The sequence below is a fragment of the Dermatophagoides pteronyssinus genome, unplaced genomic scaffold (assembly GCF_027571235.1).
Source record: "Dermatophagoides pteronyssinus isolate colony J.1.1.1.1 unplaced genomic scaffold, Derpt_VIB-CSIC_2022.12 sq0022, whole genome shotgun sequence".
In the NCBI taxonomy this organism is placed as follows: Eukaryota; Metazoa; Arthropoda; class Arachnida; order Sarcoptiformes; family Pyroglyphidae; genus Dermatophagoides; species Dermatophagoides pteronyssinus.
Window position 1 is genome coordinate 312,534 of NW_027461546.1, and position 26,827 is coordinate 339,360.

Below are 26,827 nucleotides of genomic sequence, written 5' to 3' on the forward strand. Positions count from 1 at the left end.
ATTCATTTATGTTTTTCATTTACTCTTTGCGAAATCACGTTTAATGGTGATGATTGTTTCTTTCTCAGCTATATAGCTTCTGATTCAACAAATTTATTTTATTTTTTTTAGTTTTCTGTAAAATGACAAATCAAAAATCAAAAATCAAAAAAAAAAACAAGTAAAAAATCGGGTAACAAAAATCCTTTTTTGTCTTTTGCTGCTGCTGAAATAAACTAAACTGTAAATGTGTTTTTCAAACATTTTTCTCTCATCCAAATGAACAACACATCAATCAATCATACATTCAACAGGCAACCGTTTTTGTTTCTCGTTTTGTTTCCGCTCATTGAATTTATGAATTTTATAAATTTTTTATGATTCAATGAAAAAATTAAATAAATCAAGAAACAAGCAAGGAAAAACATTTCGATTCAGGCATTCGGTAGGATTATAGTGCGAAAATCCGAATTCATAAATCTTTTTTTCACATAAAACAATTTTGTTTTTCGTTTTCCGAAACGAAACGAAAACTAATACAAAATAATCATTAAAAAACGAATAAGAAGAAGAAGAAGATCAAGATATGTAAATATCTTCAATGTTGCTGATCATAATCTCATTTGGGTAAAGTGAGCATCATCATCAAATGTGTTTAGTTAATTACTGTGTTCGTTTGTTTTGTTTTGCAAAAGTGTCTGTTAAGTGTGTGTTTGGCATTGGATCAATGTGAAATAAATATTATTATTAACATAAATATCAACAGTTTCAGTTTAGTTGAATTTTTTCAAAACAAACAAACCAAACAGTGTTTATATTCTTTTCAAAGTGTTTTTTTTTGTTCAAATCAAAAATCAATCAAACTGGACAAACCAAAATTTCTTGATCCAATCTTAAGATTAAAAGTAGTAGAATCACCGATAATACCGACAACAACATCGACATCGACAAATTTAAATGTATGGCCCAATCGAATCGATGAATCATATCTTCAAGCAAAAACCGAATTATCGCCACAATTATTATCGGATAAAACAAACATGATGTCAGCAACAAGAAGAAGAGCAAGTGGTAAGTTTTTCTTTATTATTTTTCAGAGGAAAATGAACAGAAAAAATCGATCAAAATTAACCCAAAAAAATTTTTAACCCTAAAAAATATCATTCGAAATACGCTTGCGTAAAAATTTTGCTCCAAATTTTTTCATGTTGCAAGAAATACATTTTCAAGGTCGATAATAAACGGTGAAAAAGTAAATAAAGTTTATGTTTATTTATTTTTATTTTTTGGTTGGTTTTTGTTTCAATGTGTTTTGTGATAATAATAAAAATGACATCTGTCAATTGATATCATGGATAAAAGAAAATGAGCCTTAAATAAGTGATTTTATCAATGGAATATTCTTTCAATGATAAATGTGCCTTGAAATTTTCATGAAATGAAATGAATGAACAACATGTCTAACAATGTTGATAATTTATTTCTTGCTAAATGTATTTGATACAATTTTGATTGTTTTTTTGGATTTTTGTAACAAACAAAATTTAATTTCTGTTTTTCTTTTCAGATTTACCAATTAATTATGCAATTGCACAGGAAGAAAATCAAGAATCACAACAAAATCCTACTGTTAGTCGTAGTACTAGTCATTCATTATTGGCACAATTATCAAGTTCACCATATGGATGGACAACTTCAGGTTCATCAAGATCAACATCACCAACACCACCAACAATGCTTTCCAATTCATCATTAAGACGTTTACCATCGAATACGGTCAGTGGTACAAATAGTCGTTATGTACCACAACAATCACTTCAATCATTAGTTAAATCATTTATCAATAAAGTATCACGTGGTACACAAACTGATTGTGATGATAATGATGATTTTGATCAATTAAGTATTGCATCATTAACATCAGGATTTTCAGCATTTGAAAATGATTTTACACGTTCACGATTGAAATTATTTCTAAATGATTCACAATTTAATGATAAAAGTAATAATAATATTGATGAAGCTGAATTTGTTGAAGAATTACAAAAACTTCGAGATCAAATTGATGGTCGATTTAAATTTGGTTTTGAATCACAACCAGGTTCACAATCAGTATCCCGGCAACAATCACAACCAACATCTAGACCACGTTCACCGGTTACGACAAAAATAATTGAGCCATTGGGTTTAGATCTTGAAAAATCGAAACCAGTGATCGAAACTTGTGATCAATCAATCGAAACGGATCGTGGTTGTTTTGAAGATAAATTTACGCAAGCAGATTTTGGTCCATCATTATCTACAATACAACAACAACAACAAACACCATCATCATCATCATTTTTTTCATCATTCTTTTCTTCATCAGGTCAACCCGAACCATCCGAATCATTTAATGTTGCCATACAAACTGATTTAAATCTAAAACATTTATGTCCATTATGTAAACAAGATATTCAAACATTATCAATGAATGATCCTCGTCCACCATTAAGTGATTCTCAACAAAATCTACTTAAAAGCCAACTACTTAAACAGGTTAGATTTGATTTTCTCCAAAAGAAATTGATTGATTGATTAATTTTGTTCAAATTTTCTTCAAAAAAACAGGCTGATATGAATAATAATTCGATGGAAATGACGAAATCGATTGATCATGGAACGCAAGCTGATATGAATTCAGGTGATTTATCCAATGATGATAATGATAATGAACATCAAAAACAAACAGAAGGGTCCAATGATAATGATGATACAGATAAAATCGAACCACCTATAGCGGTCAAGAGAAAACCTCGAACCACTACCGCTACCACCAATGTTGTTGGTGTTGGTTCAGGTCATTTTTATCGCGGTGAATCATCGATAAAAAATAATCATAATTATGTTGATTTAAATGGAACATCATCATTATCACGTGGAAATAGTGTTGTAATCAAAAGTCCAATTCATCATCGTAGTAAAGATAATGATCATGTTCGACCAAAATGTTGTAATATTTCATAGAAGAGATATTTATTCTGTTGAGAAACAACAGAAGTGATAAAAATTAGCGATTGTGATATTCAATGAAATATTCCATACAGAGATTTCATATTAAGACTGGATAGACAGAATTATTATGGGACCCTTTAGCTATTTTTTGAAACATTTTTTTTCATTTCTTAATTTTAACAAATTTTTTTCTCTTTTCTTTTCTTTTTCTTTTTTTATTTTGTTTATTTTCTTTTCTCTTCCTCCCCCTTCCAAAAAAAAAAACTAAAATTAGAAACCACAATCATTGAAGTATTGATACAAATCGATCAGTAATTATCGATCATCGTTTAATTGATTAACTATTTATCACACCCCCCACTTAGATAATGAAAAACACTTTTTTTTATATATACAAATAAAATGATTGGAATTCAAAATGAAAAACCAATCAACAGAAGAAAAAAATTCATTCAAAAAAAAAAAAAATGGATACTTTTTGTGTTTGTGTGATTTTGGTGATGAATTCTTGGTTAATATATTTACACGTGTGTTGTTGTTGTGTTTTGGTCACATTTTTTTACTATTTTTTGTTTTATCGTTAAACAAATTAATTGATTTTTTTGCTAATGATGATGATTCAATTGTAAATTGTAATCAAAAAAAAACATTTGTTATTTCATGCAATCTCTAATATAGAGCGAGAGTTATATTAAATCACAGAATTTTGTTTTATTTTTGCAAAAATGAAAAATTTTTGAATTTCGATGTTGTTTTTTACGTTTTTGTTGTTTGTCATCAGTGAATAAATTGAATGAGCATTGATCACAGCATTGAATATTGCGTAAACACACAGAAAAAAAATTTAATTTTTAAACACGTGAAAAAAAACGAAAATCATCATATGAATCGGAATTATTTGCATCTGATGTTGCACATGATGATGATTGTGTATGATGTACATCAACATGATGACAGAACATATTGTTGTTGTTATTGTTATTCGATGTAATATTTGGCCTATTTAATGGTGATGCTTTAAATATTGTTGCACCAGGTAATGGTGGTGGTGGTGGTGGAAATGCCGGTGATTTTGATTGTTGTTGTTGTTGAAAACTTTGCATATTCGGTGTTGATTGTTTAAATTGTTCATTTTTTTGAAATGGTAATGTTTCATATGTTGTTGAATCTAAATCAACAATATTACCAGCAGCTGATTCATCTTCTTCTGGTATTGGTGATTGTTGTTGTGCCCATTGTACACCTGATGGTATCATTGATGCATTTGATGATAATGGTGGTCTTGATAATAATGGTCTTCCTTTATCCGATGAACTATCTGAATAACGAAACGATAGGCTACTTTCTTCGGAAACTAAACTTTGTGTACAAGAATTATCACGTAATAATCCTGCACTTGAATTTAATGATGATGGTGTTATTGATTGATTGAATATTTTTCCATTATTATGACCATTACCGGGTGAAATATATTGAAAACGTTTACCCGGTCCAATAGCCAATGTACCATGATGTTGAACAGCGGTAACATTAGCAGCAACTGCAGCAGTAGAATTATATAATTTTATCTGTTGATTACGATCATCAATACGAATATAAACATAAGCACCAACACAAGCAATAACAATGACAACGATAGCAATGGCAATTGGTATAATAAAACTGATACGAAAATATGGAGGCACTTGTTGTTGTAATGATGGTTGATGAAAATTCGTTGATAATGTTGGTAAAAATGCAGCCGTTGGAATGGCTGCAATTGCATGATACGATTGTTGCGGTGATTGCGGCGATTCAATATTCGAATTGAGCATATTCATTAATGATGATGATCCTTCACCTTCGGTACGTATGGTTAGCTGATCACTTGGTTCTGATATTGAATTTTTATCCAAACGATTTATTGAACGTAAATACAAATGATAATTGGTACCACGTTGTAGACCATTTAGATTATAATAATAATATTGTTCATCATTATTATCATCGTTGATTAATTTTGATTTAACCAATTCTAATTCCATCCATTTGGATTTTTTATCTTCTTTATATGCGAGGATAAAATCTAATTCAGAGAAAAAATTAATTATTAAATTGTAATAAAATTATCATTTTATCAATCTTACGACTAATATCATCATCCATTGATAAATCTTTATTCCATTTAATTTGCACTGAATTTTCTTTTGTTTCAACCAATGTTAATGTTGGTTTTGGTGGTGGATCTAGAAAATAATTGAATTAATGAAATGAATGGGAAAAAACTAAAATGAAATAAAACATACCTTTGATTGCTGTTGAAACAAATACTTCAGGTGAACTAGGACCTTCACCAACATCATTAAAACATTTTAAAATTATTCTATTTTTAATGAAAAAAAATGAATGAAAAAAAATTATTAAAGTGAAAATTATCATTAACCTAACCTCACTGAACTATGAATCATAGTCATAGTCATAGTCATAGTCATCAACCTAACCTCACTCAACCATGAATCATAGTCATAGTCATAGTCATCAACCTAACCTCACTCAACTATTAGCCAATAAGAAAAAAAACGAAAAAAAAAATTTCAGCCAAGTCAACAAAATGAAAAATAAACAAACAAAATCTTCAATTACAATGATTGTAATAATAATAAAAATAATAAGCCATTAAACATCATCATCATAAATTTTTCGTATTTCGCAATGAAAAATTGTCTTTTTGCTTTGTTTTTTTTAGAACAAATCAAAAGTTAAGCCAAAAAAACAAAACAAAAAAATCCTCCCCCTTATTAATTTATTTCCAAAGAAGAAAAAAAATCATTTCCGTGTTTCAATGATTTTCTTGACTAGATTTTTTTATCACTGTTCGAAAAATTCATTCATTTTTTTCCCGTTGGATAATGTTTGCGCCGAATTATAGACGAATATAGATGATGATATAGTGTGATATGATGAGCATGAGCTAAACTGTCAAAAATTTCCATCGTGAAAAAAAAGCATCACCAAACCCAATAGTAATAATAACCATGAAAAGAAAGTATGAATGATGTCAATGTTCATGGAGCCCAGAAATTTATTCGACCGAAATGAAAATGAAAATGCTGTTCATGTATGGCACACACACACACATTGAACCAAAAAAAAAGTTTCACAACCAGAATTCTGGTCCAGAATAATTTTCTGATATGAAAAGTGATGTCATCATTGGGTGTGGATATTTTGTTCATATTGAGTGTTTCGTGTATAGTAGAATCGTGCGCCAAACAAACTAACAAACAACAACAGACACCAATCAGACAAATACAACGACCCCGACACATATAACAATGGGCCAGTTCTTGCAACGGAAAGAAAATAAAAAAAATGAAATTCTAAATTCTCCAAACAAACAAATTCACTGTTAGTGTTGATGATGATGATGATGAAGATAATGAGCTTCATCTTGGCCATTATTCACCATTCACTCATTTGTATCGTTTTTTAAATATTAAAAATGTTTGTTTGCAGCAGATTTTCTTCTTTTTCTTTTGAAAGGCAATCAACACATAATGATGATGATAATGATAATAGTTTGCCTAATTTAGATTCTTTTTTTCTGGTAAATATAGCTACTTTTTTCTTCAGTCACAACAACAACAAATTGGGTCAACAAACAAATTGAATCAGGAAAAGAAAAATGTAAAAAGGAAACGACTGGAATTAAAAACTAGATAATAAAGATAGTAGGTTTCGCAGCTGTTTGTTCCTGGAACCAGAAAACCAATCTGATCAAAAATTTTTTGAAAGAATTTTCTTGACAACAACCGGGTATCGATTGATCGATTAATTGAGAAGAGAAAAATAAAAATTTTCAATTAATCATTGAATGTCGATAACCCAATCGAGTGATTTAGTAAAGTGTGTGTGTGTGTGTGTTTGCGTGTGTTTTATCGATAATCAATAATCGAAATATTTCTTTCTGGGAAAAAAGAAGTGTTTTGACGACAAAAAAGAAATGTTTTGAGTGAAATAAAGATGACACACAGAGAGAAATAAATAGCTTCCCGGTTTCCTTTGCAAACTTTTAAAGTTAGTCAAAACTTTAAAAAAGAAGAAGAAAAACATCTTATGACAATCGATGTTTCGAACAGTCAAAAAAAAAAAAAAAAAAGAAAATTATAATGTAAAGTAAAGCAAAAGAATTCAATTCAATTCATTTCAACTATGCAAATAACTTTCTTCAATGAGCATATGCATTTGTTTGACAAAAAAAAAAGAAAAGAAATGGAATTTTGAAATAAAAAAGTTATAACGATACTTTTTGGAAGATGTAAGAAGCCAAACAAAAAGAGAAGAAAGAAAATTGAATTTAATTCAAAATTCAATTTTCTTTTCAATTTTCAACAACAACAAAATTGAGAAAAAACCAAAAATTGATTCAATTCAATAAATAAACTTCAAAAACTTACCCATATAATGTTCCTTTATTCAATCCGGAAAGTATATATTCTTCTTGATAATTATCATCAGCCAAACCATTGAATTCAATTTGTTTATAAATACGTTGTTGTTGTTGTGCGTTGTTGTTGTTATTCAATGAAATATCATTGTTGTTGTTGTTGTTATTAAGTTGTTGTTGTTGTTCATCAATATTGATTAAACGATAACCAAGATAATAACCTTTTAGATGACCATTCCAATGATTTTTTGGTGGTGCTTTCCATTTAATATGTATAGCTGTTGTACCTTGTGGTTCAGCTAAAATATCAATTGGTGATGAACTTGGTGATTCTTGTTCAGTTTGAAAACGTAATAATTGTCCTGATTGTCCATGACCAAATTGATTTACAGCAATTACACGTACAGCATATAATGTTCCGGGTTGTAGATTTTTTAGCATATAATTTGTTATTGTTGGTTGTAATTCAATTTCATGTAAACGAGAACCAGATGATATCATTGTCAAATTTGGCAGACGAATTTCTTTCCAATATTGTAGCAGATATTGTGTTAATGGTAAATTACCAATTGATTCAGGTGTTGACCAACTTATGGATGCTTCACTTGTCCATATTTGATCTAATTGTAATTGACGAACCTGACCAGGTACATCTTGTACAAATAAATTTATTCGTCGTATATCTTCACCATAATCATTCCATATACGACAACCATATTGACCATTATCCATTGAATCAACTGAATTTATATGTAATTCAAATAATGTTCGGTTATTATTGACATAAGGTATTGATTTCATCGATTCTTTATTATTATTGATTTGTGGAGAATTGAATTCCCATTGTTCAAAATATGTTGAATCAAAATTTTTTTCCAATGCAGTATAACGTGGAAATGAATTAACGAAATCCGGAACATAATCCAAATCTAATCGTTTAAATTCACCAGTTATTGATTGTTGTTTTAGCCATTCAATTTGTAATGGTCGTGCACCAAATGCTTCACAAATTAATTTTGCAGTTTCACCACGTTTTACTTCAATTTGATCGGTTTTTACTTTGAAATATGCTGGAACTGAAAAAACATTTTGATCATAAAAAAGAAACCTTAAATGCCTGAACTTTTTTGTTTTTGTTTTTGAAATAATTACCATTAACCGTTATAGTAAATTGATGACTTATTGTCAAACGATTATGTGGATTTTCAGCCATACATTCATATATGCCAGCATCTTCAATACGAATATCAGTTAGATGTAATTGTTCACCACTGGATATTTGTTCACGTCTAGCATCTTTATCAAAAAGGGTTTTTTTTAAAAAAAAATTTTGTTTAAAATCAAAATTTTAAAAAAACATTCAAAATGAATGAAATTTTACCTGGAATGGCCATATTATTAGCCAATGATGATCCAACGTTATCGAATAATAAACGATTCCATTTGATTATCGGTTTCAGATGTCCTTGCATTATTGATGATGATGATGATATTGTAGCACGACATTTTAGCAATATTGATTTTTTTAAACCAATCGTTATATCCGAAGGTTTTTCTAGAAAACTTGGCGGTTCTATATTTTCAACAACAAAAAAAAATGATAATTTTTTCAGAAACAATTAATTAAAAAAAGATACAATTTCAAAAAAAATTGCTACATTTTTAAATTGCTACATAAAATATATTGCTACTACTACGTGTAGAATACGTAAAAAGTAAATAATTTTTTTTTTTGTAATTTTCAATTCCGAATCCTATTTGTAATGTTTTTGTAAATAAATAAAGTTGAACAAACGAAAAATCAATGTAGCATGAATTGAACATAGTTTTTTCTGCTGCAAACCCTCCTGCAAAAAAAAACCTGAATTAACAAAAATGCTCGTTTCTCGTAATGATATAAGCGTAAACGACATTTTCGTGAATGAATAAATGATGATGAATGTCGTTTGTTGACATACGTGCTAGCAAATGATCTCATATAATATTCAACACAAGGATGATGATCATAATGATGATGATGACAATGAAAAAAAATTTTCGTTTTTCTTCATTCATGCATCCTGTGTCTAGTAATAATTTATTAATATGAAAAAAAACAATTTCCGTTTTCAACATCTAAGACAGATATTATGGGATGTTTGAAATTTCATAATCATCATTATGGCAGGCGTTGTTCTTAATTATATAATATTGAATTTGAATCAATTTTTTTCCAACTTGTTTGCTTGACAATCATAATTAATTTATTAATAAGAATGGTAAAAAAATATTTGATAACTAACTCGTCCAGGTCGATAACAACATTCTTTCGAGTGTGTGTTGCCTAGGTTTTTTCTTGTTCGAACCCAAAACTAACCTAATTAACCTAAATTTCATTATAGAAACAAAAAAAAACATGAAAATTATCTCAACATAGTTCGTTTGGAACAAACATGTTTTTTTCTATTCCTATTCGTTTTGTTTTTGGCAACTAAATTACGAAACAAGAATTCTAAGTTCATAAATCACAATTGTTACCTCGTTCCAGAGAGAATTACAACAACAACAAAAAAAAAAACATTGAGCGAAATTGTTTGGTTGGTTGGTTAATCAATTATGGTAACATGTCAATTGCAACATGATTTTTTTTTGTTTGTTTCTTTTGCCATTAATTTCTCTGCTAATAGAAAGAAGAATTTGTTTGAAATAATAAGAATTTTCAATTATCAATATCCTAACCTAAACAAAACAATGTTACAACCACCACCACTTAAAACAAAAGTTGAAAGGTCATGTTTTTTTTTTGTTGATGGATTAAAACAAACGTATGGCACACGACTAAATATCAATCAAATCAAATATTAGAATATACACTTGAAAGACAAGCAATAAAAACAGAAAAAAAATATCAATTTCAATTTTCATTTGTTTATGATTGACTGCTGTTCTTTTTAAAACAAAAACAAAAAAAAACCAACCAGAATCGTAATACCAGTAGTAAAGTAACATTACAACAGCTGTCTAAACAAATTCTTTTAAGCTTAATTTCTGTTCAAATCATTCTATAGCCTAAATCAAAAATTTTTGATGAAATACCATATGTGTGTGTGTATGTATGTGTGAAAAATATTGATACCAGAGAGGATTATTATTGATTATTGATTATTAGAAAAACTCACACTCAAACACACACACACAGAGAAAAAAATCCTTGTCCATAGGGAACACTTGGAATTTAGAAATTTTGGAAAAAACGATAATTTAGGTCGAAGAAAATTTTTTTAAAAAAAGAAGATATTTCTGCCAACAAAAAAAACATAGAAAACCAAAAAAAGTTTTATAATTTTTCTGCTTTTGTCACAACATTTGCATTTATAATCATCATTTGGATAATGATCTTTGCTTGCATGTTGTGTTTGCAAGCCAATATTGTCACTGATTCTCTCTTTCTTTTTTTATGTGATTCTAAAATTAGAATTCTAGTCATACAAACAACACACAATCATTTGGTATATTTTCATTCGGTAGCATCGTCATTCGAAAATTTGTAATTGGAAAAAAATTGAGATTTTTTTTAGAAAAAACAACAAACCTTGTACAATCAATAATGAACTATATTGATCCGAACCATAACTATTTGATACTAGACAGGTATAATTTCCTGAATCACGTTGTCGATCAATACGATAAATAGCTAATGATGAATAATCGGGAAATGTTTGTATATCAATTGAATTGGTTAATGTTGTTGATGGTAATGATGATGATGTATAATATGGTAATGAAGAAGAAGAATGTTGTATCGATGTTGTCGATGATAATGGTTGTCCATTTTTTAACCATTGAAATGATAATGGTTGACTACCATCAATTAATTGACAAAATACACGTACAGTTTGTCCATCCAATATATTTGATTCAAAATTGAATGATTTTAATCTTGGTTTAGTACCAACACCTATTGATTGTTGTTGATTATCAAGTGGATATGGAATGGCTATTAAAAGAATTTCAATCAAAATGATTAGTTTTTAGAAACAAACAAAACAAAAAGGATTACCATTTAAAAATGAAGATAATGATGATAATAGAAAACAAAACCAGATGAAAACGTTGTTGGCAAACATTTTTTTAAAGATATTTTCACTGACTAAAATTGATCACCGTTTTAAAGAAAATCAAAAACTAATGAAAAATCATTAAACTAATGGATGATGGTCAACGATGATGGTGGTCAAACAAACAAACAAAAATTTTCATTATCGAATTGAAATTTCACAAGCAAAAACAGAACACACTGAAGATTTTAATGTTTTCAAGTACGAACATAAAGAAAATTATTATTGACTCTATCAATACGATTGATAATTATTATCATCATCATTCCTTATTGATGTTTGATTTTTTTGTTGTTGAAAATTTGATATGATAGGCAGTGAAGATAAAGATGTTGTTGAAGCTTGAAAAGCTTGAAAAAATCGATTGAAACTTGATCGTCTAAATTTATTTTTTGGTTGTTTGTTGAAGAAGAACTAGATCAATAAATGATGATGAAATACACACGACCATCGCCCCTTTTTTTTATTTATTAATCATCAATCGATCACCACAAACAGAAACAAAAAATCAATCAATCAATAAATTACTTGAAAAAAAATAAATCGATATTAATGATGTTAATGTCATCATTATTATCATTATTGAAGAAGAAAAAAAACAACAAGAACAGAAAAATACAACAAGAACTCAAAGTTTCTTTAGACGACGACAAAGAAGAACAGATGTTATTTTTTTGTTGACTGACCGATCCAGAACGAAACAAAAAAATGCGTTGAGTATATGCAGGGACACCAAACACAATGTTGTTGTCAGTCAGTCTGTTAGTTAATCAAAATCTTGGTTCATACAAGGCCAGCACTATCATTCTTTGTTTGGCTTGTTGTTTTTAGAGTGATGGTGTTGACCAAAAAAAAACAAATTAAAATACTAGCTAATTACACACCTGGCTAGCAATAAAAAAAAATACTTTATTTCGCGTGGGGCTCGTATATTCTCAACGTGTGTTTGTGTATTTGATTCAGACTGTTCCATTTGGAACGATAACAAACCCAAAAACAACAACAAAAATGAATGAATTTTTTTTTTAAATAAAACCAGAACCGATGAATGATCATTACACAACTGAATAGCCAAATGAATGACAATTTCACTATGTAGACACACACAATTGCTTGGCTGTTTTCTTTTCTTGAATTTTTTTTGATCATCATATATAGCGAATTGATGGTAGGATACAAACTAATGATGCTTTGTCCGTGTGTGTGTGTGTGTGTTTCGCAAGCGCATTCAACTTTTTTTTTTTGATGATTTCGGGGTTGTTACCACCACCACCACCACCACCAACCAAATAAGAATGACAACAAGATATATATCGATCGATCGACAGAATTATGGATGGTAGTGGTTAAAGATCTAGGTCCAGAAAAAAGCCCATTCATTTAGTGGAATTGCAAGTTTTTTCCCCATTATTTCGATTTCATCCAAAAAATGCGCAAGCGCACTATTAATTTTGAAATTTGAAATTTTCTTCTTTTGCAAAAACATCCCTTATCATCATCATCATCATCGTCTTGGAATTTATCGACCAAAAAAAAGGGCGATGTTTTTTTCTGTTTGTTGATAGGTGTTGTTTTCCGGTGTTTTTTAAACACCGGATATATTTGCGCCGAATCTTCAAGATTTGATGCAAAGCAAATCAATAAATTCCTTGGGAATATAATCCTTTTCAATACGAAAAAGCTTTGAAACAAAAACAACAACAAAAAAATTGATTCGAAAAATCGCGATTGCATTCAAACATTGATTTGATGACTCATTTTCATCATCCGTTATATGTCTGTTCACTTCAAACGCTGAAAATTCTTGTTTTTTCGATTGTTGTGTAATAGAAAAAAAGGGTTATGATTTTTTTTTGTTGAAATAATTATCTGTTTTAAACGCCATCTTTTGTTAATGTTTGCAAACAAAAAATGATAATTTTTTTTTAAATTATTGGATAAGCAATTTCAGTATTAACACCACATATATTTTGTCTACGTGCTAAACGAAAATATCCCCGTTCACCCCATGATCGTCCCCAGGTATTTTTTAAAATCCATGCATCAGGTGTATAACCAACCAATACTACAGCATGATTAATTTGTTTTGGACATGATCGATCATCAACAATACCACCACGATAATTTCTTGATAATCGATCAGCATTTACACCAATGTATAATGGACCAAATGTAACCAGGGCATTTTGTATATCATCATCGTTAAGATTTTCGATTCTAGATCCAGTCGAATAACGTAATTTACTTCGTACACAATAATTACGAATATCAACAACTGATGATGGTAAACGACGACATGATGATGATCTAGCACGATAAGGCATCATTTGTTCGGATGTTAATCCATAACGTCGAACAAAATCAAATGCCATTGATGATGTTCCACCTTGACAACCATTTGGTTTTGCACAACTAACCAATTCTTGTTCACTAAGATCAATTGAATTGTTTCGATTGTTAATCAGATAAGCTGATTCAATCGAAGCAGCCGTTGCAAATGCCCAACAACTACCACATGAACCTTGATTTTTTACAGGGGTAACAACATTTCTATCACGCCAATCAAAATTTTCGGGTAAATTTCTTGATTTACGTAAACATTCTCGATATGAATCATCCATTGTTGATGATGATGATGATGATGGTCTACGATTATGATAATAAGATGAACCAAGTCCATTCATTCTTCTCATATAATTTCCATCCTATTCATTTTATTAAAGCAAAACAAAAAATCAATTAAACAATCAATCAATCAATCGATTACCTTATCGGAAAGTTCTGTAAAACCAAATTTTAATTGTGGATTTGTTTCTGGGAAATTTTCCATTTGTAAACATCGGAAAATTATTTCCTGTGTTGATGATAGTAATGACCAGATTGAATTTGGTGTTAAATCATTATCAGGAAATGCTTGATAGAAAAATTTTACAATATCATTAAATTGACGATTTTTATCGAAAATATTGATAAATGTTGATCGATTTTGATCATCGATAACTTCAAATGCATAACAATTGGTTAGATTTTCTAATGGTCGTGAAAAATCTTGATCACTTGATGCAATTAAATCACCAAGTGTACGATTTAATTGCATCAATTCTAAAACCATATCAATTTGTTGCCATAATTGTTCGATTGATAATTCTTGACGTGGTTCAATAACGATTGGTTCACCTGTTAAAGAATTTGTCACAAAAATTAATAAAAAACAAAGAAAGAGAATAATTTTCATAATTTTGCTGATTTGGTTTTCTTTTCATTTGTTCAATGAAAAAAATGAAAAAATCCAACCTGAAACTTTTATACAATTTTTAACCAAAAAAAATTTATGACAGGTGTATTTTGATTCTTGTCAAACTGATTTCCCACATGTTTTTTTTCCGAACAAAATGACATTATTCTGATGGCTCAGATGTGTTTTGAATTTCCTTCCCTCCCCCCCAAAAGAAACAAAATTGTTAATTACATTAAAAATTTGATTTTTTTTCATTTCTCGAATTTTATTTGCTTTTTAAAATGTTATGTTGCTTTTGGGATCTTTTTTTTGTTGTACAAACTTCATCATAAAACATGAAAGAATTTCAATGTGAATTTCAAAATAGATCAGGTTTGTTTTTTGACAGAAAGTTTTTCACCATATCACCAAAATTCTTTTGATTTATCTACTGAATCTATAGAATCGTTGACAGTATTGATTGTTTTAGCAATACTCATTATATTCAATATAATCATTTTTATTATCGAACCATATATATGTGATTTTTTTATCAATCATTTTGGCCGATATAATAATCGATTTGATACAATTTTGGCTGATAATTTTGGTTAAAAAATCTTCAAATTGAAATTTTTGGCCGATAGATGGAGAACCGTGCAATGAATTCAAATGAAAATTTTGTTTTTCTTTTTTTTTCAATGTTTTTTTTTCTTGTTTTTCTAATGAGAAAAAAAAATGAATAAATAAATTTGAACAGCAACAATGAATTGAATTCGGAATACTATACACAGCAGTTCTTGATTCCTTGGAAAATGATTTGAAGAAAAAAAATCATTATAAACAGAAAACAAAGTGAAAAAAAACCGTCCAAAAGCATCCCGAAAGTAAATGAAAAAAAAACGAAACAAAAAATCTTTTTTTTTACCCATCAAACAACTCAGTCGTATATAATGATAATGCAAAATATTTATTATTCGATCACAGAATCTCTCTTGAGATTTGTTTCGTCGTTTTCGTCGTTTTTCGTTTTTTTGTTTTTGCAGTTGTTGAAAATGAAAATTGATCTAGATTCGCGCTCATTTGTTTGTTTGTTTTTTATTTGTTGTCAGCCGAATCGAACCGAAACGAAAATGAAAATGAAAAAAAAGCTAAATTACATGATGACGATGATTATCATATATGGGTAAACTACTGGCTGAAGGAAAGAAAAAGATAAACAGAAGAAAAAAACGGAAGTGATTGATGAAGTGAATTAACGTAGAATATATAAACAACAAACAGAATATTCTTTGCTTAAAATGAATTTTGAAATTCTATTTAAGCAAGAATATTTATTTTGCTTTCGTTATCTATTCGCTATATCCCAAAAAATGTTGTTGTGACATTCAATTATCCTATTCTTTACATAAGATTCTTATGAGAAAAAAAAAGAATAATCAATGAGAGAAAAAAACCTGACAATGTTTCAATGTTGGTGGATAATGTGTGTGTGTGTGTGTGTGTGTTCTCTCTTTCATCCAAATCCTCTTACGAAAAACATTCATCATAATCATCATCATTATTCATCAATGGGGGTAATGAAAAAAAATGATTGATAATGTTTTCATCTTCAAGATGATGACAGGCCACATACACACACCACCGCCATTACCATTATCATCATCGGAAATGCAAAAAAAAATGAATAATTTCAACAACAACAAAAAATTACTTCTTTAGAAATGTCTCTTTCAACAACAACGGAAAAAAATGTAAATTTTTAAGTAAAATTTTGTTTTTGTTTCTGTTTTGTTGTCAAAATATAAATATTTCATTTGTTTTGTTTTGTTTTAAGAAAAAAAACAAAACAAAAGACATGTATTATATATGACAATGTTGACTTTTTTTCAATGTTTTTTATTTTACCGTTGTTGTTGAAATACCTTTTACATTGAATGAATAATGTGGTTGTCTTAGGTTAAATAACAACATTGAAAAACAAAACAGCAAAATAATCAAATTACAAAAACCTACATCATTGGTAAAAAGAAGAAGAAGAATATTAGATGCCTTTTGGCAATAGACATTTTTCTTATTTCTTTAATCATCATTGTTCTTATCGATTATATTCAACTTTGATGATTAAATTTTTTTCCTATTTAAAATCGACCACGAAAATTTATTTGCAAAAATCAATATAATGAAAACAAAACCAAAAATGTAATTTCCAAAGTGTTAAACCTGAAAACAAAAATGATCATCCATTAATAATAATGATGATTTTGGATAAAATTTTGAATGTGTGTGTGTGTGGGGGTGGATGAACGGGAAGGTTTTATGAGTGGCAGGGGTGGAATGAAAGGGGGGATCGAATGAGATCGGATGAATTTGTTAAATTCTTTTTGTTTTTGTTTGTCATTAATTTAATGAGCTTCTGGCGTTCATCACCATCATCATCATCATCATCATATAACCAACCCAAATAAACACAGAGAAACACTTTTTCTTCAATCAACTTTTATTTTTATTTTTATTTTTCGAGAGAAAAGCTCTTTATTTTTATTTTTATTTTATTATCATCATCATCATCATCAAGTTAATAAAAACGTAAATGCATTATACGTGTAAATAATTTGTTTTTCTTTTCTCCGGGAGCCATTCATACAGAATATTCTATCGATTGTGAAATGTTCATCAGTAGCCATTTTTTTTCCTTCACATAGATACACTGAAGTGTTTATGCAATGTTTTTGTTTTGGGCATCCATTCATTCATTCATTGTTTCTTTCATTGAATAATGACACATTATTCAATTTTTTCTTTTGGAAAGAAAATATGATGAAAAATGCACATACTTTCGTCAACTAATGAAAAGATGCTAAAAGTCTTATGGACAGAATGATGATCATCATCAGAGAGAGAGAGAGAGAGAGAGAGAGAGAGAGAGAGAGAGAGAGAGAGAGAGAGAGAGAGAGAGAAAGATCCATTTATGTTGTTGTTGTTATTTTCAAAAATAGATACCAAACTTTTAAATTAATGATACGAAAAATTTAGGTTTTTTCCCATGAAAAAAATGATGATCAAGACTTTCAAATATGATGATGATGATAAAGTTTATTGATTCTAATATATTCCTGGTCTCTCTTTTCACAACAAAAATTATCATCATTATCATTATTAAAAGCGACAAATAAAGAAAAACTTTTCTGTATTCGTTTATGTATGGTTGACCAGTTAAGTAGTAAAGAGGAAAAAACTTGACAAAAAATATTTTGATCACATTTTAATCAACTTATTCAAATGAATATTTTGATGGACGTCTGGACAGCAACAGAGAAAATAAAAATTCTGGTATTTTTCAATAAATTTTATGACCCAGAATATGGTTCTGTTTTATCCAAAAAAAATTCTGTCCATTTTTTTCACTTTATAACCAGAATCATTGTGGATATTACATAAATAAAATGACTGCAAACAAAAATTTAATGAAGTAGAAAATAACAAAGTAGAAAAGTGAATAGAAAAAACATTCAGATGTTCAAACATTCAGTTTTTCAACAACAACGAAAAAAAACCATTTACAAGAGAAAAAGCTCTTGAATTATGATGTTTTTGTTCAAAAAAAAAATGAAAGATATTAAGATGTCATCATCATCCTCAACAACAACATTATCGATCAACTCGAATTTTTGTGAAACCACCATGATGATAACATTTTTCGTTCACTTTAATATCGATTTTTTGTTTTCTGTTTTCAAATAATAATCAATCTTCGATCAATGAAAAAAAACAAAAAACTAAAGTTTATTATCGATAGTATCGATACTATCGATTTTCAATTTAATTATTATTAATTGAATTTTGGCATCATTTTTTTAGAAAAAAAAACTAATTAGAATAAAACTAAACGATTTAACATTCACAAATGATTATTTTAGACAAAATTCTCAAGAATTTTATTTTTCTTGCTTCTTCTTCGTAATTTCATTGAATTCAATGAAATTACTTTTTTTGTTTGGTTTGTTGTAAATCGATTTTCGTTTGGTTAAATTCACTATAAAAAAACCGTTGAAAATTCAATAACTAATTCTATTTAACCCTCGGCTATCCATGTGGGGTCAAATTTGACCCCAACGACATTTAAAACTTCGCCATTCGAAAATCTATCGACAAAAATCAATTTTCTCTTGAATGATCGAAGCTCTATGTTTATTGAACATGATAGGCAATTTTCACCGTTTTCCGACTAAAAATAGTGGAGAAATCATCGATTTTCGGGATGAAGTCTAAATGTGCATAACGTAAGTGCTGTAGGATCCCTACCAGCCATCACTTACGTTATGCACGATCCCAAATTCAATAGGAAAATCAAAATTTGTTTGCCGCTTTGTATCATTAATGATATGCTTTTAAGACAAAATTTTTTGATGAAATTTTAAAATTGATAATATTTTCTAAGAGTTGAGCACAAAATTTTAGATTATTTTAGCTTTCTAACATAATTTAAAAGCGATCAAAGTTGGGGTCAAAAATGACCCCACATGGATAACGACGCGAGAAATGCTGCGTGAATAGCGGAGGGTTAATGATGACAGAACAAAGTTTTGCTTGTTAATTTTTTTTTCTTCACTGTTTTTTTATATTCAAACAAACAAAATAAAAAAAAAGAAATAAAAAGCAATTATCGATTCCAACAACAACAACAACAACAACATATGTAACAACAACAACAAAAGTGAGATAATTATATTTTGCTTGTTATTCGAGAATCTTTCTTCTTTGTTAATTTGTTTGTTTGTTTGTTTTTGTTCATTGATTCATTTCTGATTCAAATACAGAAGAAGGTATTTGAAAGCGATAATGACAAAAAAAAACAATGAATGTTTTGTCGCATTTATATTACGTTATTACGTTACGTCAATCTAATTTGTCAATTATAATTTTTCTGTTTTTTTCCATTAAAAGTTTTTTTTTCTGTTTTTTCATCAATCGAAACTTTTCAAGAAATTCGCTAAACCATAACCGATAATGATTTTTGTGAATTTTTTTTTTACGCACATCTCTCTCTTTCTCTCTCTCTCTCTCTCTCTTACATAATTGATGAATTTAGAATCAGAATCATTCCGAACTAGAATATATTTTAGATGAAAAAATATGAAATGAGAAAAAATAAAAAACAAAAATCTACTCGTTATTATTATTATTATTATTATTGCTCAAATGATGTTCATTCAAGAAATTTATTCCATTCAATTTGACTTTTTCATTCATTCATTCATTCATACATTCATTCAGTTATTTATTTATTCATGAATATTCTTCAAGTATAATCTAGTCTACATCCAAACAAACACATTCATATTCAAGATTGTTCACGCATCGCAAATTTTTTTCATCCTTCACTGGTATCATTATCATTATTATGATCATTTGAATTTTACTTGAAAAAAAGGGTTTTTAATATTAATAAGTTTTTTTTTTGCTTGATTTTTGGTTTCGTTTTGTTGTTGTTGTTGTTTATATTCATTAAATGATAATTTCCAATTTCCGAAAAAAAAACACTTTCAAAAAAAAATCTACAAAGTTAAAGCACATTTGCAGTTGAATTTTTCTGAAATGTAAATATTTTATCCATATGAAACAAAAAAAAAAAGAAGATTCCTGTCCACCATGTGTTTCATACTTTCTAACCAACTTTTGGTTGTTTTTTTTTGTTTGTTTTTTTAAATCATACTTTTGAAGAAAAGAAAATTTAAAAATTTATGATTTTCTTTTTCCATTTTTTTTTTTTTTTTTGATTAATAAAATCCATTTCGTTTTTTCTCTTCATTTTTTTAAAGCTTTCAAGATGTCGAAAGAATGAAAAATTTCACATTTTTTATTTATTACTTTTGTATAATGATGATATCGAATGAATTTTATGAAATGAAACTTTTATAATCCATAGTATTATTATTATTTTTCAAAAAATCTTGTTCTGAACATCTTTTGATTCGGAAACTCTTCAATCTCGTTATCTTTTTTACCATAATTAATTAATTAATTAATTAGATTGCTTCTTTGGAAACCAAAAAAAAAAAAAAAAAAAAAAACAATGTTTCAAAGAAGAAACATCCATTATTAATCGATTAAGTTTTCACGAAAATGAATGAATAGGTTGAACTAAACTCATTGAAAAAAGAAGATGATGAAGAAATCTCATAGAATTATCATCATAATTTTGATAATTTTCAATCCTTTTTTTCATCATAATAATAATAATCATTATTTTTGGTAAATTGAACTGATGTAATAATGTAATGTTTTATATTTAGTGTCATGCGCATTTCCGAAATTTTGCTTCTAACAAATCGGTTTCATTTTCATTTTTTTTTCATGTTCGGTCCCGCATATAAATTCTGCAACAGAATTTCTACTGCAGAATTTCGAATGTAAAAAAAAAAAATTGTAGCGGCAACTACCTTACCCACTGCACTGCTACCACTACCAACTCTAGAAACGGGTAATATTTTTTTTGTATTCGGCAAAAAAAAAATTTTTTATTTGTTTGTTTGGGCGCCTTGTGTGTTTGTATGTGTGTGTGTGACAGGATAAAATGAAAGTTTCCATCAAACTAGTGAAAACCTACCAGTGAAACGACAACGATTCTAATATTCAAACCTGCAAAACTAGACAAACACATAAATATTACAGCAATTTTTTTTTTGCTGCGACAAGACTTTTTTTTCAATTTCACAAAAAAAAAAAAAAAAATAGGAATCTACAGGACAAGAATCTAGATTCGAAAAGATTGATATCAAAAAAAAAACTGAAAAATCATCTGAAAATCTGACAAAACAGAACAACTTTTTTGTTGGACTCGTCCATCATTGTCCATCGTTTATTGTTTTCTAGTTTGGTGTTTGTGTTTTTGAAGTATCAATCATCAAAATAAAAACATGGTGAATAAAAGATAAACATTTTATTATTATTAGTTGAAACAAAGCGAAAAAGTTTCTTTGAATATGAAATCATCCAGGTAAAAACTTCTTCTTTTTTTTTATTGAAAATCCTAAATCAACATCGATAGGTAAGTAGTTTTTCTCATTTCAACACAAACAAACTTAGAAAAAAAAAGAGAAAAACATTGACTATACCCAGAATTCTTGATTGCTGCTTGTTGAAATGATCGAAAATTGATCCAGTAACATTGTTTTTCAACATCATTATATTCTAGCAATAAACACTTTTTTTCCTTTATTTATATTTACCTAAATAACTTTTCATTTGGTAATTATGAAAAGAAACAAAAAACTTTCCGGTAAAAAACTTTCCAGAAAAGTTTCTACGTTTATACTTAACAAAGGAAAAACATTTTTTTTTTCATTTCGCGGAAATTATGAAAAGATTGATAATAATATGCACCTAATTTTTTTTAAACACTATTTAAAAAACACAGATGCTATTTACTTTTGGTTAATGAAAAAAACTTTGAAAAAATATTTTCAAATAAAATCCGTTTCTATATTGAGGAAAAAAACTGGCAAAAAGAAAATTATATTGAAAGTTTATTTTTCCGGGAAAAAAAATCCAATTGAATTTCTTCTAATAATAATTTATATTGACAACAAACACCATCTGTGTGTGTGTGTTTGTTTGTGTTCATCGGTTCCAAGACTTTCATTTAAAAAATTCATATAAAATTAAATCAACATTATTATAGACTTTTTTTTTTGGGAAAATTGAATTGTGAACAACCAACAAAAGTTTAACTGCTGCTGCTGCTGCAATGACGCCCAATAATGACGCCCAATGGATGCGCTACGGTACAATTTTTCAATTCATTTTACACAGTCAGTCAGTCAGTCAGAGTTTAACTTACCGTGGTGACAAAGTTTTTTCTTCTTTTTTTTTTGAAAAAAAATTTATTTAAAATTCAATTTCAATTTTTGCTTTTGACTTTTTATCATCATCATTCAACACTGTTTTTTGCTCTCATCGTTTGGTTGAAATGGATTTTTTCCTGATTTTTCGTCTTCGTCGTTGTCGTTCAATTGCAAAATAAAATTGTAAAAATTCATGGAAACAAAAACCCGGTGACATTTAACTATTGGAAGAAAAAAGATTTGATTCAAATTCAATTCGCCAAAAAAAACGAAAAGAAAAAAATTTCCAATTCTTTTGTTGTTTTGATCCAATGAAATACACAGGGTAAAAAACGTATTGACTTTTTTTTCCCATAGCAACAATATCAGATATTCGTTTTTGAAAAACGTAAAACGTAAATAATGTCCAAATGCGATTTTCAGTATTTTTTTTTGTTTTGTTTGTCCATTGTGTATATTACGATTCTGTCTATATATATTCTGTCTTTGTTCAAATTCTATTATTTTTTTTGTTTGCCATTTTGAACGAAAAAATTCTAAAACATATAATACCTTTGTGTTGTTGTTGTTGTTTTCAAAATCGAAATTTTTTGTTTTGTTTTGTTTTGAAATTCAATGATATGATTTATTGACTTTTTGTGGATCGAATAAAGAAGCTAAGGAAAAAAAATACTGGTGTAGTGGCTACACTGGCTTTTCGCTTTTCTCTACTGAAAACAGGTCAAATTTGTTTCAGATTCATTATTCTTCTGTAGAATTTATGATGATGTTGGTGTTGTTGTTCAATATTCTGATCATTCAAAATGATTAGCATCAGAATTGAAAAAAAGAAGAAATATTCTTCCAAACGAAAGAAAGAAAAAAAACGAGAATATTAAAATGTCAATAAAATTTTCACTTTCGGGTGTCATTGAATTGCAAATATGTTTTTTTTCTTTTTTACAGTTCGAAACAAGAATTTTAACCAATTCGTTTTCTGAATTTTGATTGTTTGTGTGTGCGTAGGTGTATGGAATTGGGAATTGAGAATTTCAAATGACAGAACCAGAGCAGAATTTATTTAAAAAAAATTTATTTTCTCGTTAAATTGTAGTTTTTTCTTCTTCTTTTTTTCTTTGATTTCAATCTCTGATTTTTGGATTCTGGTTTATAGATTTATTTCAGGCTTTGATTCTTTAAATCTTCTTTAAAGAAGAAAACTATGAGAGAAAACAAACCAAAGAGAGAAAAAAAAGATTAAATCTTTTCATAAGAATTGTCCACATGGAAAAAGAAAACAACCCAAATAAAATATTGACATTAGCAGTATGGACATTATTATTGATTCACATCAGAATTCTTATTCTTGGTTTCTTTAGTCCACAGATTCACCGGAATCTGTGATAGCAAAAAAAAATTCTTGTTTCTTTTTTACCATTTCCACATGATTTCATCTTTATATTTGGTTTTTCTTATAAAGATTTTCTTCATTTGGCAAAATTATCATCATCATCATCATCATTGATTCCATACATGTTTTTTTCCCGTGTATCGTATAGACAAATTACAAGAATTACAACTAAACCAAAAAATAGAAAATCCCAAGGAATTCAAGGAAATCAGAATACTGATGATCATAATAATAATCATTGTTTTCAATGCTGATAATTACGCAATTCTGTAATTCTGTTTGTTTGTTTTTTAGATATGAAAAAAAACATATATGTATTTCCTATCATAATCATCATCATTATACTTTTATTATTCTTGTTGTTATTATTACATAATGCAAGAATATTCTCTTTACAAGTATTATTATTTTTGTAATATAAACCGATTTTCTGGGATATGAACCAATCAAACATAAAAGAGAATAATCTTCATATTACAATGGAATATTCTGGTTGTTCTGTTTATCTAACATTTGCTGTTAGATGATAAAAGTCAACATTTTTTTTGCTGGTAATTTAATCTTTATATCAATTAATTTAATGAATCGTTTATTTTTTTTCAATGTTGTGATTCTTCCTTTATTTCGATTGGACAGAGACAGAATTGAAAGTTGTTGTTGTTGTTGGACCGATAGAATCGTACCAACGGGAATATCAATTCTTAGTCAAACAATAATGATGATCAATTTTCAATTGTTTGAAAAGTTTTTAAGGAATCGATCGGACTGAGTACAAAACTGAGGAAAAAAAAAATCCCGGTGAACATGTTCAATCACCCAGACACACGCACACATTGTTCATGGATGAAAAGTTTTTCCGGTGTTTTTTTCTTCTTTTCATTTTGTTTGATTCTATCAAACAAGGAATCACCAGAAAAATTCTATATATTCTAAGAATTGTTAAATTAAAATTTGAAACCTTGTTGTTGTAGAAAAAACACGAAAGAAAAGAATAGAAAAGAAATTGATTTTCGTTATTGAAAAAATATTATTATTAAAAATGATCCAAAAATAACGTTTTTGGTCCACATCAAAAAAGAAAAATTTCCTGTATTATAGCGGTAGAAAAGTAAACTAACTTTTTGGAAATTACAAATTTCAATTTCAATGTGATATTTAAATAATTTTTTTTTCTCATTTCACTACTGTGTAGAGAGATTAGTTGATGATGTTCATTCATTTTCTATCATTTTTTTTTTCATTGGAAAATCAGAATTTTTTTTCCAGGACGATGATGATGGATATCATATTACCGTGGAATATTTTTCTTGATTTTTGAAAATACCCACCAACAAACTACTGAATATACATCACATGTAATATTCCCATCCATATTCTGTTTATAGAGCAGAAAAGAAAAAATCCCAAAAATAATAACATTTTTTTTTCGTTGGTAAATGAAATGGTTTTTTTCCGATTCGATTAGACGATTCGACGTTCCAAAAAAAAATTGCAATGACGTCATTTAAGGCAACCAAAAAAAGATAATCTATTTTGGATCTAATATAATTTTAGACGATTTTTTCCTTCTCTGTTACAGTATAGCAGAAATTGTCCAAATTTATCATCCAAACAGACATTTTTTTTTCTCTCTCGACCATATCATTCATTTATTTCGTCATTGCAAAACATTCAATCAATGACTGAATTCTCTGTTTGTTTGTTTGTTTCCAGAATCCAGTATAATAATAATTCTTATTGAAAATGGATTCATATTTGAACACCACCACTAAATGTCATTCCTTCTTTTTTTTCCCCTATCTTTTTTTCCAAATTCCACATTGATGATGAACTGAATGAAATCAGGTTCAAACCAAACGAAAAAAAAAATTCCTTCCATTCACATTTGCAACATTGATTAATTGATTTTTCTTTTCTTTCTTCTTTTCAGATTTCCATATAATCAAAATATCGAAATAAAATGAAAAAAAATGTCCAAAACATATTCAACAACAACAACAACCATATTATTATACGATATATCAACCGATCCAAATCATGTCCATAATAATAATGCTGATAATGTATATAATATTTTGATAACGAATTATTTTAATCATGATTATAATCATCATCATCCTTTGATACAAATATAAATAAGGCGATGTAACAGAAGAAAAAAAATCAAAATTATAATCAATCAATCAATCAAAATAGAAGCAAATCCAAAAATACAAATGAATAATACTAGAGTTGTTTTTCTATTTATCACTTCTGTCATATCATTGGTCTTATTTGTAGTCCTCGTTATGCAGGGTAAACATTGTTTTTAAATTGATTTGAATATTTGATTGAATTTGTTTTGTTTTGTTTTTTGTCAATTTAGGTGCACCATGGAATAATATACAAATATTTATACTATCAGTAATAATAATAATATTGATTGCCAGTTTAGTTGGTTTTATATTTGCCGCTATACGTAATTATTGTTGGACAACAAATATATCATATGGTAATCCAACACCAACAACATTATATACAAATCCACCACCAATTGGTTCAGCTGAAGCAGAATTTCAAAATGAATATATACCAGTATTTCCAATGAGACAATTACAGCCACGTGTTGATCTTGATAAGCCTTATTAAATAATTTAATATTATCAAATAATGATGATGATCATGTGTTGAACCTGATAAATGACCAAAAAGAAAAGATAAGAAAAAGACAATCGAATGTTGTTTAGCCCAAAATTATTGATCACATCATCAATACGCACATTAATTAAATTTAAAAAAACAAAAAAAAACAAGATTTTTTTTCTTCTTTTGCTAGTTTCACCATAAAATGACTTTTTAATTCAATTTGATTCATTTTAAATTAATTTTGTTAATAAA

General features: G+C 28.1%; 4 protein-coding genes across 10 annotated transcripts; 2 read left to right on the plus strand and 2 right to left on the minus strand.

Moving 5' to 3' along the window:
* The first annotated feature begins 271 nt into the window (after positions 1-271).
* LOC113799781 (uncharacterized) lies at positions 272-3,407 on the plus strand. 4 transcript variants are annotated; one of them, XM_075823019.1, is made up of 4 exons: positions 1,273-1,472; positions 1,547-2,517; positions 2,590-2,662; positions 3,248-3,407. In XM_075823019.1, exons 1-4 carry the CDS (start codon positions 1,427-1,429, stop codon positions 3,286-3,288), a joined length of 1,131 nt encoding a protein of 376 aa, XP_075679134.1. In that variant the 5' UTR covers positions 1,273-1,426; the 3' UTR covers positions 3,289-3,407. The 4 variants fall into 4 exon arrangements, with proteins under 4 accessions (XP_027206277.2, XP_075679133.1, XP_075679131.1 ...); XM_027350476.2 differs by lacking the exons at positions 1,273-1,472; positions 3,248-3,407 and adding an exon at positions 272-1,050 and having other exon boundaries at positions 2,590-3,145; XM_075823018.1 differs by lacking the exons at positions 1,273-1,472; positions 3,248-3,407 and adding an exon at positions 1,169-1,231 and having other exon boundaries at positions 2,590-3,145.
* LOC113799780 (uncharacterized) lies at positions 3,260-11,603 on the minus strand. Its single transcript, XM_027350475.2, has 8 exons — positions 11,439-11,603; positions 10,971-11,375; positions 8,781-8,972; positions 8,552-8,695; positions 7,410-8,475; positions 5,259-5,335; positions 5,100-5,198; positions 3,260-5,038 (listed from the first exon to the last, which is right to left on the minus strand). The coding sequence occupies exons 1-8, from the start codon at positions 11,503-11,505 to the stop codon at positions 3,825-3,827; spliced, it is 3,264 nt and encodes a 1,087-aa protein (XP_027206276.2). The 5' UTR covers positions 11,506-11,603; the 3' UTR covers positions 3,260-3,824.
* A 1,728-nt stretch (positions 11,604-13,331) lies between these two features.
* On the minus strand, positions 13,332-15,041 carry LOC113799771 (uncharacterized). Of its 2 annotated transcripts, XM_075822969.1 has the most exons (3): positions 14,791-15,041; positions 14,264-14,673; positions 13,333-14,201 (listed from the first exon to the last, which is right to left on the minus strand). In XM_075822969.1, the coding sequence occupies exons 2-3, from the start codon at positions 14,606-14,608 to the stop codon at positions 13,422-13,424; spliced, it is 1,125 nt and encodes a 374-aa protein (XP_075679084.1). In that variant the 5' UTR covers positions 14,609-14,673; positions 14,791-15,041; the 3' UTR covers positions 13,333-13,421. The 2 variants fall into 2 exon arrangements, with proteins under 2 accessions (XP_027206265.2, XP_075679084.1); XM_027350464.2 differs by lacking the exon at positions 14,791-15,041 and having other exon boundaries at positions 13,332-14,201; positions 14,264-14,777.
* A 6,189-nt stretch (positions 15,042-21,230) lies between these two features.
* Positions 21,231-26,790, plus strand: LOC113799789 (uncharacterized). 3 transcript variants are annotated; one of them, XM_075822970.1, is made up of 3 exons: positions 21,231-21,764; positions 25,881-26,245; positions 26,316-26,790. In XM_075822970.1, exons 2-3 carry the CDS (start codon positions 26,167-26,169, stop codon positions 26,576-26,578), a joined length of 342 nt encoding a protein of 113 aa, XP_075679085.1. In that variant the 5' UTR covers positions 21,231-21,764; positions 25,881-26,166; the 3' UTR covers positions 26,579-26,790. The 3 variants fall into 3 exon arrangements, with proteins under 3 accessions (XP_075679085.1, XP_075679087.1, XP_075679086.1); XM_075822972.1 differs by having other exon boundaries at positions 21,231-21,713; XM_075822971.1 differs by lacking the exon at positions 21,231-21,764 and adding an exon at positions 22,657-22,955.
* Positions 26,791-26,827: the final 37 nt, after the last annotated feature.